The sequence below is a fragment of the Oryzias melastigma genome, linkage group LG4, assembly GCF_002922805.2.
Source record: "Oryzias melastigma strain HK-1 linkage group LG4, ASM292280v2, whole genome shotgun sequence".
Classification (NCBI taxonomy): Eukaryota; Metazoa; Chordata; class Actinopteri; order Beloniformes; family Adrianichthyidae; genus Oryzias; species Oryzias melastigma.
This window is the reverse complement of record NC_050515.1, coordinates 14961034-14984092: the sequence shown is the minus strand read 5'-3', so window position 1 is coordinate 14984092 and position 23059 is coordinate 14961034. Positions and strand designations below refer to the sequence as shown.

Genomic DNA, 23059 nt, shown 5'->3' with positions numbered 1-23059 from the left:
AGGGACTGTCTTTTTGAGAGAAAATGTGAAGCAAAAATAACAAAATTTACTTTTTAATAACTTAAAGTTACTGTCACTTTTTAGTCTTTTGCTGATAAAAGATGAGTTCTCCCAGATAAAACAACACATGTACGCAGTGAAACCAGATACTTGAGTTTGATGTGATCCTCTGGGAGCTTTAAGCTTATGGTTGTCAAAATCTCCTTTACAGAGCAGTTACCCAGAGGGTTTTCTCTCAACCAAACCTGCTGCTCATCAGCAACACATTTGTATCATCATTCATTCACTTTTCTTCTTTTCACAATTTTATTATAGAGTTTTTTATTCTAAATATTGATTTATTTTCACACTACCAATGCTTTAATGAGTATATAACGCAAAGGAAGGATTTAGATTTTTTTTATTTTTTGCTCTTTAACTGCAGCCAAATTTAAAAATAAATTCACTTAAGTTGCTATTTTCAATAAACTTAATTTAAAACATTTATAACAAAAAGTATTTGAAGCTTAATTCGCTGACATTTAGACAAAAAAATACTAATAGAAAAAAAAGGAAAACCTACATCTTACGTACAAATACCACTTGCTTGCTTTAAATCACTCCAACTGGGTAGCAAAAAACAGTTGAAATTAGCGAGATGAGCTTGTATAAGAAAGCTTTTACACAGCTTGGGTCACAGGTCGACTTTGTTACCGCTTAACATAGCAACACATGTAACAACAAAGACTAGATTAATAATGATTCCATGTCTGTATGTTTGTACAAATTGTAAAAAAGGCTCCTCAGATTTCTGTGTAGGAATTAATCACACACAAAGTTTGTCTCTCCGCCCTCCTTTGGACTTCCCTGCTGTTTTATGCCCTCAGCTGCCACAAAAGAGGGATGACAGCCACACTCTGCAGCGGAGTAAGGAGAAAGATGGAGCAGTGAAGGGGGGAGGTGGATGAAAAGGGTAAAGAAGTGTCAGTTAAAAATGGAAAAAAAGATCAAATAGTGAAACAGGTCCAGACAAAAAAAATGATGAAAAGATGGAGTAAAGGAGCTACAGAGACACCAGATGGACTCATTCTCCATACATGCCCATAGGGTGAGTGGATAAATGAGGAAAATTGGCTTTCAAAGTATATTTATTGTTTTGTATTAACAATGTTCCAAAGCCACCTTCTTAAATGAAACCAAATGTTGATTTTTCTGCTTTTGTCATATTCCACTTTACAGATTTTTTATTCCAGAGGGATGAAAGAGATCACAGGCTTTAAAAAGAATGAAGGTTAAACCCAGCCACACATATTCCAAACTCTTTCTTCCATCACCTTTCTTGATGCACTTTGATTGTTACATATAAACTTTAACAGCGTCACCCCCAGATTAGGAAACACAATGAACCAAACATTTCTTCTGCCTTGTTCTCCCAGGTGAAGAGGCAGCTGGCCAGATTTACTATGGCTGTAAGAGACTACAGGTCCAGTTGGTGTCAGTGCTTAGAACATCTGAATGAATCAGCTTTATGGTATTCTTCAGAAACTGGTCATGTTTAAGAAGAAACGCTAAAACAAGGCAGTGGAATTCATGCTGTCGTATTTCAGCTTCATAAAGGTCATCATGGAGGTTGGAGCCATAAGAGTAACATTGTGTGCTTTGGCACAGACGATATTCTCCAAAAAGGTTAAAAATTAGATCTGAGTTTAGAAAATGAAGTAGAATTAGGTTACATTACAATTACATTTCACATTATCCTCTATTCCTGTGAAAATTCTGTGCTTGGTTTTTTTTTTATCCTGTTCTGTCACACCGGTGGTTTATTTATTGAATGTTTTAGTTTCAGTCACTAAACCTGGTCTCCTCCATTTTAGGTCCTTCACCTCCATTTCCTGACTGAATGGCCCGAACATCTGAAGGAGGCCTGAGGGCTCTGCCAAAACCCACAATGCTCTTTGACATGCCGTAATTCCTTGCACGATCAATAGACTTATAGAAAGTGTCATATTGTAGCGCAAACCCATTTTTGTCTGCGACAGAATAAGCTGATTCACAGTGATCGTGTAAAGGGTTGATGTTAACTGCTGTCAAAAGTAAACACTGGTCCAATGTAAAAGTCTTAACCGTTTTACAATTCTGAACACTTTTGATAATGACATTTTTTAAATTAATAAAACGTTTACCCTCTTTTGACAGATTTTAAGCTAATCCTGAACACTAAACTATTCACATCAAAAAGTTGTAATAAAACTCTTGAAAACTTGTGGAAATTCCACTTCCAATAAATAATGTTTGACAATTTTCGTTTCCAGTAAAGGATTTTCAGCCGCCATCTTGGACCCAGTAGAAAAGGTTTTGTTGCAGTAGCAGGGTTTTTTGCTACTGCAGTCCATGTCATGTCAGAGGGGCTTTGCTGCTGTCATACTGAAGACATGCCATTCCATGTTCACCCGTTCCTGAGCGGAGATGCTGGTGCGATCCTTGAAGTTTCCTCCTGTCCCTGTGGAGGGTCGCCGGGCCTGCTCCTTCATGTGCTAAATCCTGAGAAGAGTCGCTGGGGCCACACTTCATGTTCTCTGTCCCCGAGGATGGCTGCCAATCATCCCCCTCTTCCGTGTTTCCTGTTCCGGAGGATGATCACCAGGAACTGCTCACCCTCATGTTTCCTGTCCCTGGGGAAAGTAGTTGAGACTGCTCCTCTTCATGCCTGTTCCTGAAGAGGGAATGTCCCTCACATTTGTTTGGCTGCAGGAACTTTCACTGTTTTCTGGACTTGTTTTTGTTTTGTTCCTGCAGGTCTCCTCCTTTCAGGTGTTTGGGTATCTGGGATCTACCCTTTTGGGGGGCAGTACTGTGAGGATTCTGTGCTTTTGTTTGTTTTGGTGATGTTTTTAACCTGTTTTTTCACTATTTTGTTGCTCCTATGGTTTTGCCATGTTTCCGTTAATTTATTAAATGTCTGGTTTTGGCTCTTTCACCTCCAGTTTCTAACAATTCCCCAAAGACTTGCTCTCGGTCTTTATCTTCCAAAAATGTTTTGATGTTACAAATAGGTAAATATGGAGCTTTATAGATTTACTAACATTTAAATGTTTTAGTGTGTCCTCTTCTTTACAATGCCGTATTTGAGTTTTTCTACAAACAATAGAAGCATTGTGAAGAAACAAACAGAACTTTAAGCTTAAAGCACAAAAAACGTTGGAATTTAAAAGCTTCAAAAATTCAAAACATCCTGATTGAGATAATTAAAAACGCTCCTTCAGGATTATAACTTTATCTCTTGAGATCACTTTAAGCCTTTATTTTTTTAGATCTCTGTTTAAACAAGTTACATATAGAACAAAATCCATGTTAGTAAAGAGCAAAGACCATAAGCTCTCAAACTGCATAATCTCTTCACCTTTCCAACCCTCAATGAACACAAACCTCCAAACCCTTAAACCCGTCAGGAACACTCTGCTGCACAATTAGTTATTTTGATTCATCTTGACAGTTAGAGCTGAAGTCTGAAATATGTGCTCTACAAAATTATTTATTTTGGTTGGCTCAGCATGATGAGCTTTACAAATTGGGCAGTATCCACTTTCAACAGAGTATCAAAGAAGTGCGAATGAAAAACTTTGCTCCACGTCTGATCAGTTCAGGCTGAGACAGAAAGCTTTTGTTCAAATAAAACATAGCTCTTGTTGTTAAGTTAGATTAAACTACTCTACGTAAAAACCAAAATTCAACGTTATAATACAAATATTTATCATAAAAAAAATACACATTTTTTATATATTTATAGTGTGTCTTTATTGAAACCAACACAGACAGCTCACAGAAGCAAAGGTCAAAGGCACAAAAGCAGTGGCATTTTTTGGGTGGAGTGGGATCAAGTGTATGTAAAAGCTTTGTTCAATGTTTCTGCTCAGTTTCCTGTCTAACGGTTAGCTGCTGGAAGTTTTTGAGTAGTGGTGCTCCAGGCCGCTGTTGACATTAACCTCTCCTGACCCCATAATAAATGCACGCAGTCACCACTGAAATACGTGCAGTGGAGCTCTGAATGCAGCCGCAGTGTTCCCTTTATTCTGCTGTCATATGAATTTGTAACAAAGTTTGTAAAATGTTGTAAGAAGTGAAACATGACTTTGTTTCCAGCTGAGTTGGTTTGACCCTGAAGCTAAAGTTAATAAAATACATCAATAAAGAACCAGACAGAATATTTTTAAGAAGTAATTGATATTAAAAGTCAGTAGGTAGAAGTTCACTGAGGCTACAATCCATATTTTATATGGATAAAAATATCAATAACAGCCTCCTTAACCCTGTCCAGTCTTTAAATGAGGTTTATATAAGGTTCAAAACTAAAAACTCCCTCCTCTCTTTTAAAATGACATAAATGACTATAAAACACTCACATTAATGGAAAAAAATGTATTCAGTACACGCAAACAAATGCAAAGAAGTCCTCTGGTAGTGGTAATGACTGAAGAAAATTATTAATAATCACTGTATTATAACTGAAAATAGGAAAGACATAAAAATATAAAATTTTAACCTAAAATTCTACCTTTTCTATTTCTAAAGAAATTATCACCAAGTTCAAATGATAAAAATATTTAACCTTCTTTAACTTCATGATATATGATGCTAATTTCCAATGTAACATTAAATCCAGGACTTAATTTAGCATCACCTTAAAAGGGAAAAACATCGAATATTATTTTTATATATAATTTTAACTAAATTCAAGCATGAAGAGGTTAAAACTGATATGAATCTTTGCTGTATTGAGTTAGGAGACCCAATTTCGCATAACTTTTGTTTATTTCAAATTACCTTTTGTCAGTGGCCATCATGGGTGTGTCATTTAAAGAAGAGTGGTAAAACAGTTTTGTTTGGCACCAAATGAAACCAAATTGATCTAAAAACGTATATGCAGTTTATTCTTATTTTTTTTTAACTATTTTTTATTTTTAAAAATAATTAAATATATAATTTAGTAAAGAATTTAGTAAAAAATACAAAAATCAATAAATAATCAAGAGACATGTACACCACAGACATGATCCAAATTCTGACACTCACTGACGACAAAAAAACCTTCGTAAATAGAAAGATTAGCAATGAATTGATTATGATGTTGGAAGTATGGTGTAAATCTCTATTGAGGCCTTACATACAAAGTACAAAGTTTGTGAATGTGGTTACCTGTGCACAGCGTCTGTGGTTTTCACACCAAACCAGAACCTGGTCACTCTGTAACAGAAAGTGAAAACCATTAGAAAAAAAATCATGGAAAAACACATTTGTTTAAAATGAAATGGCTGTTGCAAGTATTTATACTAAAGAAAACAAGAATCACTTCTCTCACTGTTTTATGACCTAAATAAAAGCCATAGAAATCTCTATGGACAAGACAATACATGATAAGACATACAACCATTTTCCTCTTTAATTATTTTCTTGGTCACTTCCTTTTTTGCAGTTCGAATTTTAGACAGATAATGTGTTACTAAGTGACATTTCTATTTATATGAGGATTTATGTGTTCATGTGTGCAAGCAGCTAACTGGTAAGGTAATACCATGAGTAATCATGGCTGGATCAACTCCTGTAACTGAGCTGACATCTTAGCTCAAACTGACTACAGAAAAAAAGTATCAAAACAAAATGAAAAAAAAATAAACTTTAGTGGCTGTTTGCAGGTTTGAAATAATAAAGTGATGGCATTGTTTGTCAACCATATTGCCAGATCATTCAAACAAAGTTTGTTTATTTTCTGGGATACTGATGGTCTAAAATTGACAGTCAATTGAGAAACTTTGATTTAAGATCCTTATGCTGGTCTAAACAAGATTGGAAATGTTGGTAACAATGGAGTTGTATAGTAAATAATTGGCAAAGGCAAAGACTCTAAAATTAGATGCAAGTTAACAACAAAGTTGGGGAAAAAAATGGTGCTTTATTTTATTTGAACCAGTCTTTTCCAGCTCCTATAGAGTGAGGACACAGGATTCCTGGCACTTTAAGTGCAAGACAACTAATAGCTTTCCTTGCTAAATAACTGCTTTTCTCACCAAATGGCTTCGTCTTAGTCAGCACAATCATGAAGCAATCATTGAGCAACTTCAAAACAACCATTATGGCACTTGTGTGCGAGTTTTCGTGTATCTGTTCTGTTGTGAGTCTGTTTTGACTTTGCGCGTGTTTGAGAGTAGGATAAGCCACCTTAACAACTTTAAAGCCCTTCCAGAGTGAGCTGTATTTAGCCCGTATTTTACAAACATGCAGGTTGAAACAGCTATTCTTGAATAAGAACATAGCATTGACTTCCTTTCAGACATACAATCTAACCTATCCGATAAACTAAATTTAGCCGTTGCACAAGTGGATATCATACTCTGTTTCCACTGTTTCTTTGATCTAAATCTAACCAGATATAGAATTTAGATCCACATTGTTCTCTTTTTGGACAAGTCTCAAGTTCCTGTAAGAATAACTGGTCTTAATAGGGCTGGTAATTAGAACAGAAAAGGTACTAACAAGGTAGTGAACATAACTCCACACACACGTTTTTTGTTATATTTTCCTTAGTAGTCTGTGCTCTTGGTCTGTTAAAGGTTACAGGGTTATAATCTGGGTAACAGTACTCAGCTAAAATGTTAAAGATTAAAGGGCTAAGGAATTTAGATAAATATTGACTGGATTCTTTCACTACTTGTATTCATCACAGGCTATTTAGGTTAATCAGACATCCTTGTATAAAGGGTGCCTTGAACAGTTCCCAACAACTTAAAGACCCACTCCAATGAAAATCATGTTTTTGGTGTTTTAATATGTCCTTGTGGCATCCTGTGTCACAAATCTCTGAAGAACTACTGCTGCTCTGCAGAAACTATGTCCTAGAAAACAATTGTTTGTTTTTTTTCCCAATTCTGCCAAAAATTTTATAATCATAACTAAAAAAAAAATCACTGGGAACACTTTTACAATAGATCAAAAGATGATGGTCTGGAATTTTAAGGTGAAAAATATATTGTTTACCTGTACTTTTCAAAAATCTTCTCACCAGATTCACTTACTGATTTAGTAAAACCTTGCTTTCAGTGGTCTGAGCTGCTTTTTAAATATCAATATCAAACTGGTCATCTCTAAAAATAAATAATCTGCCATATAGATACAAGCTGATCACCGAAAAGTGCATGATACCTTCAATTCAATGAGAAACAAGATTGTTTTCGCTATGCTTCCATCTCTTTAACACTTTGACTGTGATGGTGCAGACACATTTGGCTTAACAGTAAGCTGTGCTAGTTAAAAAGGATAAGGCCTCCACTAAAAATAAACCAGCCCCCACAGACATAGATAAGAAGACTCAACAGACCAGTAGATCCTTAAAGTAATGATTGCAATCTTTATGAATTGACAAACACCAGGAAGATCAAGGAGAAAGAGCTTAAAGAAAGATCTTCTTTAAAATAAACCTTTTTTTTAATTCCTTAAAAATGATTTTGAATTAACACAGAAATGCTTCTATACAGGCAGTATCCAATCCATGAATAATGCAGTAATCATGGTTACTTCTTTTGTAATGAAAGACAGATTAAGCAGATCGAGTTCCCTGACTCAGTAGGAAATATTTTTTCTTAACACGGCTGCTCTACACAAGTTATAACTGTAGGGTAATCTGTGATTTTAAACTAATTGATTTTGATTTTTAGAGCCCAGTCTTCCCACTGGTACATGGCACAGCACATGTCAACAATGGGCTTTTTAGAAAATTTCCCACGGAATTAGGACGAAAAACGGGGGTGTTGAGGTAAATCCTAAACACACAGCAAACATCGGAGTAGAAAAAGGGACTGAACTGATGCAACATTGTGTTCCTTGGGTGTGGTACACTGTAATATACACATTTATTACCAAAAAAAATCCCTTTTGACTACTGGAGAATGAGAATAATGTCATAATGTGGGATGAACTTAAAGTGACTTAGCATGAATTACACGTTTTTGGATTGCATCTCGATATATTGACCCTAAATGCAGTTTGAAGGTTCAAAATCTGAGTTTGTCGCATCTCTGAGTATTAAGCAGCTGCTCTATCCCATCATCTTGCATTTACCTTGTTCTAACAGGCACAATATGTCTAAGAGGAATGTAATTTGATTGAGCCAACCCAAGTAGGGAACAAGTTGTGCTTCACTGGGCAGCATGCTTGGTCACCTTAGCTTTCATTTGGTCAAATCAAAAGTAAAGTCTGTGATGTTTACAAAAAAAGGAAGATTGTTATTACTATTTAGGTCAGGGGTCTCAAACTGGAGGCCCGCAGGCCATTTGCGGCCCCCAAGATGATATTTGAGGGACCCCACCTTAATATGAAAGTTTAATGTCTACTAAGCAATATTTTCTGCGCGTCCATCCTTCTCTGATGATAACTTTGTATTAGCACTGTGATGTTTCAGCTTGCTTTATGCTTAAAACTTTGCATTTTTCTATTGTTGTTGGATCTGATTGTCAGTCCTAAGCAACAAATACTAGCATTGTTTGCTCCCATTGTTTCACAGGACACACACATTTTGCTTAGTAGTACATAAACATGAATAAATGTTCAATAAACTTGTTTAGTAGACAATGGACCAAAGATATGGACAGTGGACACAAAAACATATTTTTGGCACAAATGGAATCCCATACGGCACAGCCTCAGCAAGACTGCCTTCAGTGGCCCCAAGATAAGTTGAGTTTGAGAACCCTGATTTAGATCCAAAGGAAGTACAATTTTTGTCTGTTAAGGACAACATTCGGTATGTCTGAATTCCAACACTAGTCATTATATAGTGCGTTTGCCATTTTGTAGTAATGTCCGAATCTACAATTCCAAAAATCAAATGCTCCTAGAAATTTTCCAAAAGTCTTTGCAAAAAGCCAATGTGCATCGATGCTCACTACATTAGCGAATATAGACCACGATGCCCTGCATTTTAACAATTTTTGCCCCAAAAAATTGTTTAAATTTTATTTTTAAATAGACCAACAACGTTTTCAAATTCATATCACAGTGCAGTCATGAATTGATGTCATAAAATGCTCATATTGATTAGACTTTTGAAATCAATGAGGTCATACTTGATGTTAAAAAAAATAAATAAATAAAATAGTAAGCATGTGTCTGAATTGCTTTTAAAATCCAGGACACTAGATAGTCCTACATATACAGTTTTAGTTTAGTTATTAAGGATTAAGGAGGTAATTTGGACACAGCATTCGTCTTTTTTTTAGGATCTGTATCAGGCAGCAGTGGATGCAGTTTGTTTTTCTTCTTTGTTTTTGTGTGGAGTTGGTGTGCCAGTTGATGCAATTTTACAATTTTTCTTTGTTTGACAATCCTGACCCATGACCACGAAATTATAATCTAAATAACTAGATTGGAAAATGCAACATGAGCCAAAATTTTTCAGAACCAAATAATAGTTTTTTTGTAGTTTCACAAAGACATTTTTTTTTACATTAAAAGTAGTTTTGGATCACAACGAAAACTAGATAGGCGCCAATTGCTTGAGTCTTGTTGTGCTTGTCAACACAAAGAAAAATTCTGATCCACATGTTTTACATTCGGACTGGACAGCTGGGTTTTATGGCCAACACACACCTGGGCTTCATTGAAATGATCAAGGGTAGCCCTATGCAGCCTGCGTAGATGCAAAATAAAATCTCACATGTGCTCTTTATCATATTCAAATTAAAACACACCCAATCTACATTGAAGTTGACTAAAAAGCTTTAAAAGTATTGTTATGATGGTTTAATATCAGTCTGATTTCAATCAGATCTAATCAGTAAGCAGTTAAGAAAGGACAAGCAAACTTTTAATGTATTTCACTGAATATATATATATATATTTTTGTTCTGCCATTACTTATCAAGATCAAGTTGCTCCTGGTCTTTCACTCAGACCCTTTTAACTCTTTACATTTCAGCTAGAATCTATAAAAATAACAAGAGAGAACTTGAAAAACGATAGTGATGATAAATTCTAGATGCTAAAGAGGGCGTAGAAAGCAGTTAAATATCTCCAGACTTTCACAGAGAAGATTTAAAGCCGTCTTTTCCCTTGTTGGCCTCATATCTTTATCCTCTTTGTTCATCTTTCACGCTCTCTTTTTCTAGCCGTAGCATCCCTCCAGTCCCAGTCCCAGTCCCTGCCCTACAGCTCAAACTGCATATTAATAATCACACATGTGGATGTCCACATGTACACACTCATCCCAAGCAAATTTCATGGGACATATTTGCTGTCAGAAGCAATTAAGGTAGTGTAAACAGACCTTTGTGCCTTTTGGCTGTGAAACGGTGGTCAAAGTGAAGCTTCATAAGGTTCCAGAGTGCATGATACTCTGTCTGTGGCAAAACAACTGCACATGTTCAAAACATCTTGGGGGGAAAAAAGGTGAAGAGCATTGGCAGATGCTGACTGGATGAATAGAAGACAAGATGGATGTGGGAGACTAAGAAAAGCAGGACGTTGAGGATGTCAAAAGGAGCAAAGAAAAACAGTTGAAATTGGAAATTGCGAAAGAGTTTGCAATAAAATTTGTGTTCATCAGGCTAATATTTAGCCAGCATGTTTTTTTTCCTCAGGGGATGGCTGGATATGATTTATGACAAAGTGAAAACTTACAAAACACAAATTTTCTTTTAATTATATATTTCCTCTGAGCATTTAGCAGCTTCAATAAGTCTGTCACAAAAGACCCATCAGAAACAGAACTGACCGTCAGAGTCAGAAAAACTTGAACTAAAGGACTTCCACATGTCTCTCATGCCTGCCCACAGAAATCAACAACCTGATATCAACCACTGACTTAAATACTCACAGAGGAGCATGTGCACAGTCATCATGCACTCGCACAGCTGTGCACTGTATGAATGTCAGATATAAAAACACATTTCTTCCAGATGCAGGAATTAAAGGGTGAGTTAGTGAGAAGAATAATAAAAAAAGTGTACATTTTATACACTGTATGTGCACGTGTATTATGTCAGTGTTTGTAGTGAAGAGCAGCACATTTAACAAAAAGCTTCATTTCTACTAATTACACACAGATGACCAGAAACAAAAACGACGTTTGCATTTGAGACATGAATCATGGCTAATTCCCGTTTAAACAAATTTGAAGTTTTTGTTTTCCCAAAAATTCCAAACCAAAGGCTTAGCATTCCCGTCAGAAACTCCCTAATTAGTCCATGTGTGCAATTCCATGCTTACGTGTTCAGAGGTTTGTGGTGGCCCGCATCCTGTGAACGACAAATGTCACAACAAAGTGGTTGCTAAATGGTTTTAAACCATCGGGCTACTGTTACTTCTCCATCAGTTTATTTGAAACTTTGTGGAGAAATAAAAACAAGGAGCAAAATAAAAACAACACTGAATGTTGTTTAAGCCTCAATTACACACAGTCTACACTGAAGTACATTACTGGCACTAAAAATGGAAAAATGTCCTGTTTGTAGAGCATTTCTGACCTCTGACTAAGGAATATTTATCAGTTTCATAAGTAATCAGTGAGAAGAATAGACTAAAACAGCAAATATTAACTGCCTGTCCATTTTTTTAGATTATCTGAAGCTTTCTTGGTCTGCGATTCAGTGTTATGGAATTTCTTGCTCTGGTTTCAGGTGAGAGTCATTTTTATACTAGCTAAATTTTTATCCCCATCTGTTCCTGGTTCTTCTACTCAGATGTCAGGGCTGTAATAAAGCTGCAAAAGCTTTACCTCTACGATGAATCACACAAGCTTTTGTCTCCTACCATCACTCAGCCCTATACCTGCCTGTATGCTCACCTGTCTGCATAGTAGCCTGTTTCTCCCACCTGTGTATCAGCTTGCGATGGAGGCCGTCTTCATTTTGCTTGTGACACCCTGTCAGTGTATCTCGCCTGTCTGCTCTCCAATCTTTATATCGCTGTGTCTGTCTTCATGCTTGACCGAGTTCGTCTACCTGCCTTTATCCCCTTACCTCTCCCCATGCAACCTGAACTGACTGTGTTTTTCTCTCAGGACTAGACTGACCTCTGGGCTTATTTGAGCTACCTACCGCAGAGCTGCCGGGACACACAACGTTACCTACATGCATGTACATGCAAACAAAAAATACACAACGTCTAATTCAGTCTTTTGTTGCCCTTCATCTTTGGCCCCAACCATAAACTATCCACTCGTCAGGACTGGAGACATCTGTGTTCAAGACGCAAAGTCTAAACTGATCTACTTCATATGCGCAAAAAGATGCAACTATGCAGGCGATGATGGAGAGCTGCTTTTTTCTTATTTTTAGCAGTTACATCAAGGAGGAATTTGGGAATATGACAGCATACACACACATACACATACACTCTCCTACACACAAAAGAGCTATAATTACACTATTACACCATGCAAGGGAAAGTAGTGGAAAACCCAGAGATGCAGCAGGGAGAGGTGTAAATAGAAAACTGGTGACTCACAGTTTAGTGGCTACACACTAGCCACACACAGACAAAGGAAAAGAGCCAAAAACACAGGGTTCACCGACATTCTGCCAGAAGAAGCAAAGCGACTGTATGGGACTTGGTGTGCAGAGAGTCAGATGACTGCAGATGTTTGTCCTCATTGATGCTGCAGTTGCTGGAGGTGTTGTCAAAAAGAGTTTTTGAGTATTCTGTTCCTTAGATTATGTGTTCTAGTTTTCCCCAAAGATCTAACTTATTGCTCCCCAAGCTGTTATAATAAAGGTTTGAGGACAGATGTAGATGTGAGGAAACAGACCATGGTTGTACATGCACATTTGCCTGTTTAAAGTCCCGCTCCAATGAAATTCGTGTTTTCTAAAATGCTCTAGTAGCATTTTTCTCATGATGGAGGACAATAAGTGAAGTTAAGATTCCCCCTTGTGTACGTCTTTGTTTACCTCCAATATCACTTGCCATTTTTTTTGTGCCACTAATGTTAGCTTGGGGCTATAAGCTTGCATGGGAGGGTGCAATGCAAAAAAAAGTTCTAATGAACTACTGCAAATGTCCAGAAAATATGTATTAAAAAATGACTCAGGATTTTTGGATTTTGAATAAAAACGGTATAATCATAATTAAAAGAACAATGGGAACAATTTTACAACGGAAAAAAATAGGTTGGAGTGGGACTTTAAGTACTCCAAAATAAGCTTTAAAAGGTATATGCCATGCAAAATCAACTTTTTGAGCTTTTACGTGTATTATACCGTTCCTCTCTCACTATAAACAACCCTAAAGCGGTATTTTGATCCGTTCATGCATTTCTAAGAAATCCTCTAAAAACCTGCATACGAAAATGAACAGGTTTGCACTAGTTGATGTAACAAAGTGAGAACAGCCCCTTTGAGGAAGAGTCCACACTGCCAGACCCGCCCCCAGGCTAACATAGACAACAAAATTCTCTGCTCTGCTAGCAGTACTTAGCAGTTCACTTCGCCATTCAGCTAGCAGTGCTCAGCCGCTCAGGTAGCTCAGCCACTAGCCCCGGCCATCACTACTGATGGCAGGGCAACTTAAGGCACATATACGGTACACACACATCTGCCTTAGTTTGGATGTTGTTTGTTTTTGCGGACGAACCAAAAGCACAATGCCGAGGCCGGCTCAAGGAGCACGTCATGAATTGGGCGGCACCCACAAGCAGCAAAAGGCGGAGCCACAGAGACTGAGGCGTCTTTCTTCCGGATAGTAAAAAAGCTAATGAAAATAACTCGCATTTTATAAATATTTTTTTCTTTATTGTGCCAAAGGTAATATACTGTTTACTCTGAAAGACTTAAGAAAAGCATGGTATAGGCCCTGTAATGCCTGGCATAAAATGCAATTTTCTTCGCCTTGTTGTTGAAGAGATCAAAGATTATATAATGTTGTCAAACTCTTATTCTGTAACATTTAGCAACTCATTTTTTAAACAGATGCAGTACAGTTTGACAGATTAATGAGTGTGCAATGAAGTGAAGCAGAGACAAAAAATCTAAACCTTTGTGCGCCATTCACAAAGTCTCAATTGGTTGGAGGATATAGAAACAATGACTTGGCCTAAATTCCTCTTTGAAAGTCAGGTGCACACATGGAAACATTTTGAGTGTGTTAAGTTGCTTTTCATTCAAATAGTTTCTCCCTGTGGATTTAGAATTTTCCAAGGCAGCATTAGTAATTCCAGAGGGATTTCTCTTGCTTTAGATTTATATCCATACAGCCTATTTGAGTATGAAGACAAAAACCTTTAGGACTTGTAACAGCAGATTGACAACAAAAAAAACTAAAAAGATCCAATAATTATGAAAATCTACAACTAAAACAGTCTCACTAATACAGCTTTCATTATCAGTGCCAGATTGTCACCTTCCTTTTGTACAGACCTGACAGTTTGCCATCAAAAGTGTAGACACATGTTTCCTGTTAATAAAAATATCTTTCACCAACTGCTGTAGTTTGACCAATTACTTTTGAAATGAGGCATTAAAAGAAATGACCCAAGACTATATCAAAAGGGCGTTTGTAATGAAGTGGGATGATCTCCTGCATCTGGCATAATGAAAAGAACACGAGGCTCTTTTCAAGCAAAAGTAAATGAACAATTTCTACAAAAGAAATGTCCCATCTCCTTGTTTGTTTTTTTTTTTTTAAATAATACAAGATCTTAGACAAGAATTTATTGTTACTAACTCATAAACATATTTCAAGGCATTTAGACAAAGATATTACAATTAAATCGATAATAGAATCCATTGCTTCCATGTGTCTGTCCTGAATCTTAGTAAATACAGAGGGTTGTGTCAGGAAGGGCATCTGACGTAAAACCAAAGTCAAATCAATCTTGCGTTTCAAAAACAGAACTTTCAACCAGATCAGTTGTGGCCCGAGTTAGAAACAACTGCCTGTTGACCTACAGTGTGCCGGGAATGTGAACTACTGTTGGTCCAAGGAGGAAGGTGAGTTTGTGAACAGTGTGTAAAGGGGAAAAAAGTGAAGAACATAGGGTATAAAACTTTGCTGGAACTTTGACAGGGAAAACTAAAGATTTGGCTGACTTGCTGTGGTGTGTCCAAAAGGTGAATTTTCTGGGTGTTTCAAGAAACCAGATGGAAAGGGAGCAAGGTGTAAAGACTAGAAGCAGGTTGAAGCTGTTCTATCATGGTGTGATAAAACTGCACCATTCCTCTATGCTGAAAGAGGAACGTAGTAGGACTGATCTTGGAGGTGATGTCTGCTAAAAATCCTCTGAGGCCAAAGGGAGTGTCAGGGGGATGAGTCTGAAGCTGGAAGATGGAGGTGTGATGTTGAATGGTGTCAGTGGTTATGTTCCCCATGTGGGATGTGAACCAGAGAAGGGGAAGTTCTGATGGGAGATGGATGAGGTGGCAAGATGACAAAGAGAGGAAGGGATTTAAAAGAATGATAAGCCAGTTGGTCATGACAACATACCTGCGGAGGTATGGAAGAATTAAAAAAGGGTGGCAGTAAAGTTTCAAAATAGGTTCTTTAAAAATATCTTGGAAAGTGAATGAGGATGTCTGAGGAAGTGAGTTTTCAGATGCTCATTTTAAAAACAAGAAAGATGTGAAGAACTATGGAAACTACAGAGGAATCAAGATGATTACTCACATAGTGAAGTTATGGGAAAGAGCAGTGAAAGCCAGTCTGAGGTCAGAAGTGAGCAACAGTATGGTTTCATGGAAAAGGAGGAGAACCACATATGCACTATTTGGTTTGAGGATTCTACTGGAGAAGAGCAGAGAAGGTCAAAATGAGCTGTTGTGTCTTTGTAGATCTAGAAAAAGCCTATGACAAAATGACAAGAGCTGTGGTTTGTACAGGGAAGTCTGTAGTGGCAGAGTGTTCAGGACATGCATGAGAGCTATAAGACAGTGATGAGATGTGCTGTAGGTGTGACAGAGGAGTTATAGGGGAAGGTGACTGCACCAAGGATCAGCTTTGAGCTTCTCCTTGTTTTCTGTGGGAATGGACAAACTGACAGATGAGGTTAAGACAGGAATCACTGTGGATCATGCTGTTTGCAGATGACATTGTGATCTATATTGAGGCCTGGGAGCAGGTGGAGGAGCATCTAGAGAGGTAGAAGTGTCCTCTGGAAAGGAAATAAATGCAGCAAGGAAGAGTTTTTGTGTGTAAATAAGAGACTCAAATGAGACACAGAGCTTACAGGGAGGAGAGGTGAAGATGGTGGAGGATTTTAATACACAGTCTTGTGCAAGCGGGTTGGAACAGGGGGAGGAAGGTTTCAGGTGTGACAAACTAGAATCAGCAACAATGAAAAGAACAATTAAGAAGACTGTGGTAGAGATGAATGGCAGCACATTTTGATGGTTTGGACACCTGGTTGTGACATTAATTACTTTGGTAAAAGGATATGGAGTTTGGAGCTACCAGGATAAATCACAGTACCTAAAAGAGACAACCCATAAGACAAAGAAGATTCAAAGAGTCGATGATTAAAAAAGACTTAATGTCAAGAAAAAAGTCTGAAACATATGGATCCAGAAACTCTTTACATACAGTTTACTTGCCACCATAAAGTCAGTTGGATATTCACTACTGCTGCTGTTGTGATGCGATTATATTGGACCAAAACAATATCTCCAGCAATTCAGGTTGACAAAAGTACAGAGACTAATCTCAGTGTTGCAAAGTCATCCAAAGGCCACTCTTATTACCCCATGCACAGGTGGTGAAGTCTATTCAGGATAGAAAAGGACCAAACCTTACTTTTACATGTGAACACATGCACAAACCACGCATAAATACACACTTTCCTCTACACACCTCAAAGCCACTGGGGCTAAACTCAATGGTTAATGACTTTCCCACCCACTACACAGCATGCACATGTTGAAGCCGTTAACGATAAGTGGCTTTTTCAAACTTGGTAATGTCCTAATGTCCACATTAATTTGACATTCCTTGCTACAAAGAACACAGCACAAGTGCCTGCAATTTCTGCGAGAGAAGGAATGTAGCGGATTCCTAAAAATCGAACAGCCAAAACTTTTCTCTGCTCCTTTGAGTTCCGATAGGTGCAACACCCAAGCATACGCTCATGACTTGATGCATTTTATGCAGAAAACAGGGTGTGAGAGGAAGGAAAAGAGTTCTGAATTGGAATGAAGTTATTTTAAGGAACTTAATTGACTTTAGCTAACAGATATGGCATAGTTTTGCATTAAAATGAGTGTGCAATAGGGGGGAAGAATGTAAATTATTTTTTGAGTTACACATATCAATACAAGAAATAACATGTCCCAAATTCAGACATCTGCAACTTAATGCTGAAATCTTCATTATTAGTGCAGTTATTTGTGCACCTATTTAGAAATGATCACTTTTTCTTCTATTAGTTCAATGCTTTATAGTTATAAGGGAAGTTCAGGGTGCTCTGAATGAAATACTGTACAACTGTCCTAGATTGTGCTGCTTATAAATAATAATGTATTGGATAAAATTTCTGCTACATCCATTAAAGTTCCACTCTAATAGTTTCTTGGTCTAATTAAAAATATATTAGCTATTTAACTAATTTGTGCTGTTCTAAGCTGGAAAAAAACAACAACTGTGTTGTCTTCTAGGACACAGTTTCTGCAGAGTGGAAGGGGTTTATCAGAAATTAGCTACTGAGTTGTGGGCGGGACTAATGCTGCAGCATAAGCCTAACCCAACTTCCCATTATCCCTTTTTTTCCAATCTCTCCCGCTAGGTTACAGCTCATCACAATCCTAAACTAACATTAGCGGTGGAACAAAAAATGGCGAGCTATACTGGGGCTATCCAGTCATACAGTTTTGCGACAGCTCAGACAAGGTAAACCCAGACGTACATGAATCCATTTGTCTGCGAATGCATCAACAAGGCAGAGCAGGGAGCTCGTGGCTTGTTGTTGTAGTTTCTGTGTCACATCTACAAGCTAATTTCCAACTGTATTTTTTCATCTGCTCCTGATAGCACAATTGGAATAAACAAAAATACCAAAAAAAACACAATTACAACTGTAACAATAAGCTGAATTTACTTTAAGGATGTCTCTTATCATAAGGAAAATTCCACGAGAACATGTTAAAAACACCAAAAACACCATTTTCATCAGAGTTGCTCTTTAATTGAACAACCTGAGTTGGCAAAAAAAATGACTACTTGATGCTACAATTTTCATTATTATTACAGTTAATTAGGACAAATTGAGTACACCTGTTAAGAAATGATATACGTTTTCTTTTATTAGATCAACACTTCATAGTTATTGGGTTAAGTGCAAGGTACTATGAATGTAAATATTGAAACAATAAAGGGTTCAAAGTTGAGCTGTTGATAAATAATAATCCTTTATACGTTTTCTGCTTCAAACATAAATAAAATGACCAAAGTTAGTCACTAAATGTGGCTTAAATTACATGTAAATATGGAACAGGAAAAAACAATTAAATACACACTTTTTTAAAGACAGAAACTGTTAAATAAAAACTAACGTATCTTAAAGTATCTCAGGACAAAAAAGTTTGTGTTCAACTTTTTCTTGTTGTTTTTGTATGTTTCCTGCTCCTAATTTGTATTTTGTACAACTCATTATTCATTGCAACTTCTGCCTCGCGGTAATGGGCACGAGGCTAAACAGAGTTTTACCTGGATGTGTCTGAAAGCGGCGGTTATCTGGGTCATGTGCAGGCTGAGGCACCTGGATGTGCATCTGGCGCTGTTGATTTGCTCCTGAACATCCTCCGGCTCCGTTGGACTCCTACGAGCACGGCTCACCGCCAACACCACGCAGAGCAACACAGAACCGACCCGGAGCATTGTCATCGCTCCCTGGCTAATCGCCGAACGGCTGGAACAACCGGACAAGCCAAATGAAAGGCACAAATGTCTGTGACGTCCTGCCCTCGCGCTCTCTGACTTCAGAATCCCGTCCTCCTGTACTCCTGTGCTCAGCTCCCGCTGCTCCATGGCTCCACCCCGCCCCCCTGGTTGTGGACACTCCCACTACCGGCGCACGTGCTACAAGCCAGCAATGAGAAATCATCCAAAACAATAATATCGTCGCCATTTAGTGTCTTCTCTTTCACACGTATTTTTGACCCTCCTCAGCACAAACATGATGTAAGAAACATTGTAGAAGTACTACAGCAAGGAGTTACTTTTTAATAGGGATGTACAGTCATGATTAATCTAATCAACTGATCAATTCCTACAATCCAGATCAATCTTTTCTCTTTTGTATTATTTTGATGTGGAAAAACAACAGTGAGCTGAACTTTATGAAACAAAAAGGTGAATGGCTTTACCATTAATTCTTATTTACTTGTGTGTGCTCATATTTAATATATCTTGCAAAAAAAATGCAAGGAATCTGGAAAACTTCACCTGCCCTGTTCAGTACCAGGTATTTATCTCTGAGTCACACTTAATTGAAATTTTTTAAATGATGTCCTGTATTGATTTTAGTTCAGTGAATCGGATCGTTTCAAAACCAATAGGCCTATCGACTATGAATCGTAGCAGCAACCAAAAATGGTAATTCAGTGGAGACAGTTATTAAAATAAAAAGTGACAATCCATATACATAATTAAGGGAGAGTTAGGATTTGGGTTAAAGTACCTCCAGGCAATATGTATTTTGGTTGCATGTATATTGCATGTGGCCAACGTGAATTTGTATCAGTTTTTGTGCTTGGTTGCATGTAAACACGTGTGAAAAACATTGGCCATTGACTAATAGAGCATTTTGCGGTACAAGCACTAAAACTTGGGATCTCTTCTTTCACAAAACCATATTTAACACTAGAAAATCCAAGATTTATAAAAAATGTCTAATACAGTATTCTGCAGGTACCCCTTGAGTTAAAAAACTGCATGCTGTGCATGAACAGTCCATGTTGTTGAGACTGGGGCAAATAGGCATCAAATATTTTTGGAACAATTGAGTTTATGGCCGCCATCTTTACAAAAAGCCGCCATTTAAATTTTTTCTAGTGGCAAACAGGCTTTTTTGAATGATGGTAAATGGTAAATGATGTATACTTCTACCCTCCTTCGGGGGCCAAAGCGCTTCACTGTCACAGACCCATTCACCCATTCACACACACATTCACACATGACAGAATCTTAAGATCCATCCATAACAAAGTTGGTGCTTTACCATAAAATGCACAATTTGTCTGAAATATCAACCTATCAACAAAATGATTGATGAAATATCAATTAAAAATATTTTCTTCGAACAATTTGGGGGATGTTTGCATTTCAAGGAATATAACACATCCCTAACTAAACCAACAAGAACCTCTAACATTAACCACTGCTGTGACAAAACAGATGTTGAGTTTTAGAGCATGGAGGCAAACCTGATTCTTTGGAACTGGTTTTGCTCATCTTCCTGCTCAAGGTCAGGCTCTTTCCATGTCCACGTCAATGAGGGATTTCTCTGGATTGGTTCATAGATGATCGACCACCACCCAGATCATACATTACCGTCTCATGGTCCCTTGTGTTGGGCAGACAGGAGAGAAATAACCAAACAGCCAAACTTTCATCATAAAGTTTCTATTTTTATCAACCAAATTTAATGAAATTTCCATCACTGAATTATTCTAATATGCGCATACTTATCTCTATCTTTTAAAGAAATCCAACTGAGACAGACTTGAGAAGAGCAGCTGCAATGAATAACATTACAGTCTAATAGGCCACATGGTTCCAGACATATTAACACTTTACCTGCAGTGAACACAAACTACCCTTTTATAGTCTGGGAATTTTCTCAAAAAGTAATTATTCAACTAATAAAAGAGCATTCTTAATGAGAGACCTGAAGAGCATGTTGAAGTTGGTGTCTGTCACAGAGCCAGTCAGAGTGTTAGTCACCACGTCTTGACAGCAAGATCAAGTGGTGCTTTCTAGGATCAGAGCCAAGTTGAAATGTTTAGGGCGCAGGGCTGAAAGCACTATTTGTTTACATGAAAATCTAACCCAGTGGTGGAGTCATCTCTGCTGGCAATAAAACCTAGAAAAAGTCACCTTAGTTTTGATTTAAAGGAAATGGAGACGTATAAATATTTAGTAAGTACTGGCAGAACTGTTATTTGCAGGGGTAGTGGAAACCAGACTTTTCATTTTATGCTGTATGGAAAAGCACGCATACTGTAGATTAGTGCGACAGTTTTGGCTTGTTAACCTTCAACAAAAAAATGTCAAGGTTTGTAACTTAAGATCTTGGTTAATCGTATCATAATTCTTCACTGCCCATGGTAATGTGTGACATCGGGATGATTTATCGGGATTTCTCTTGCCAGAAGTCCCAAACGAAAATATATTCATATAGCACGAAAGCAGCAAACCCTCAGGAATTATCAACATGAGGATATGAATGCCTGAAAAAAATGATTAGAAAATCTTTAGTTTTCAAAAGTGATTGTGAACTGATGAATATTAAGTCCTTATCCAGGTGAGAGAAATTGTATAATTTACTGGTTAATAACTAGCTGATGAAACACACAAACATTGAAAAATAACTTGTTTTCTTAATTCTATTCCAGGAAAATAAACAAACCCAAGTATCATTATGAAATGGTGTAATATTGCTACATTAATACAAATTTAAGATACATTAAAAAGGGGAAAATAAGGCTTGTCAAAGCATAGACTAAAGCTTGCGCACAGGCAAAAGTGTTCAACTTTTAAATACAAAAACAATTTTGTATTAGGTAATGTAGGTCTTTGGTTTCAAAGTTGAGATAAAAGCAGCAAAAAAGTTATTCCTACTGATCTCAAATGCAATGCATGCTTTTGAGACATGGTTTGCATATGTTTGCATGTTTGAATCTCAAAGTATAAAACTGATGTTGTCGTTCTCACACTCTTGTCGGATTTCCATTACAAAGAAACTCTTATATCATTTAAATAAAACCCTGACTAAAGTATTAACAGAATAAAGAACTTCCATGTGCAAACATGATTTGCACATGAGTGCTCTGTTTAAATCTGCGGTTAGATTGAAACCAAATGTGTTTGATTTGAATGAGAAGACACAAAGAGAGATGAAGTGAGAGTAAAAACAAAGAGAAATCTTAAAAAAGTCTTATATTCTCAGACACTTAAATGGATCACTACATATCACCAGAACCCTTTAAGCAGTCTTTGACCACAATGTGGGGCAGCGGTGGTGCAGAGGTGGAGCAGTTGACCTCTGATTGGAAGATTCAATTCAATTTTATTTTATTTATGTTGCCTAATTTCACAACACAGTTGTCTCAATAGGCTTTACTCCAATAATTGTCCAAAAACACACGGAAGTCCACGTGAAGGAAGGATCCTCTCCCTGGATGGACAAGTGATGTACCAGGACTGTCAAAGAAGAATTAGCTTATCTAACTCTTCAACTACATGGTTGAATGGCATAGCAGATGGGCTTCATCCAGATGGAGCTGGGGAACAGCTGGGGGTGAAAGTTGAGCCAGAGGCGAGGTCCACGGCCAAGGAACAACACATGAATCACACTGCACCAAACAGAGGTATGGAGAACTGAGATGATAAAGAATAGTGGAGAGGAGAAGTTGATGAGAATAGATAACAGAACCCCAGTGCACCATACTTTCTCCAGATTGCAGGTTTGGTTGTGCTGCAGTGTCCCTGGCCAATAAACTACAACTCCACAGTGTCCTGGTGGCTATAGGGTTGGTGCCAGTGTTTGGCAGTGGAGCCACCATCAGTGTGTGAATGTGTGTGAATGGGTCTGTGACTGTAAAGCGCTTTGGGCCTTCAAGGTAGATAGTAAAGTGCTTTATAAGTATACACCATTTACAGTGCAATCACTATTTAGATCAATAAAACATGATTTAAATCAATTCCTTAGAGAGCTCTGTCATCAGCTACCAACTAGATTTTGTAAAACATTTGAGATTATTTGGCTAAAAATCTAAAAATTATCCTTCCACTATGTGACGATGTAATTTCTCAACAACTCGTTCTTTATGTCTAACTGCTACAATCAATAACTGAAGTCATAAACAATGTTCAATCAGATCCTTATGAATCA

General features: G+C 37.4%; 1 protein-coding gene across 1 annotated transcript in view; it reads right to left on the bottom strand.

Annotated features, from left to right (window-relative positions):
• Positions 1–18996, bottom strand: part of anos1b (anosmin 1b) — a 36393-nt gene extending 17397 nt beyond the window's left edge. Inside the window, exons 1-2 of the mRNA XM_024279376.2 lie at positions 18652–18996; positions 5173–5220 (exon numbers count right to left, since the gene is read on the bottom strand). Coding sequence (XP_024135144.1) covers positions 5173–5220; positions 18652–18972 — 369 coding nt within the window. The 5' untranslated portion in view covers positions 18973–18996. The remainder of the gene's footprint in view (positions 1–5172; positions 5221–18651) is intronic.
• Positions 18997–23059: the final 4063 nt, after the last annotated feature.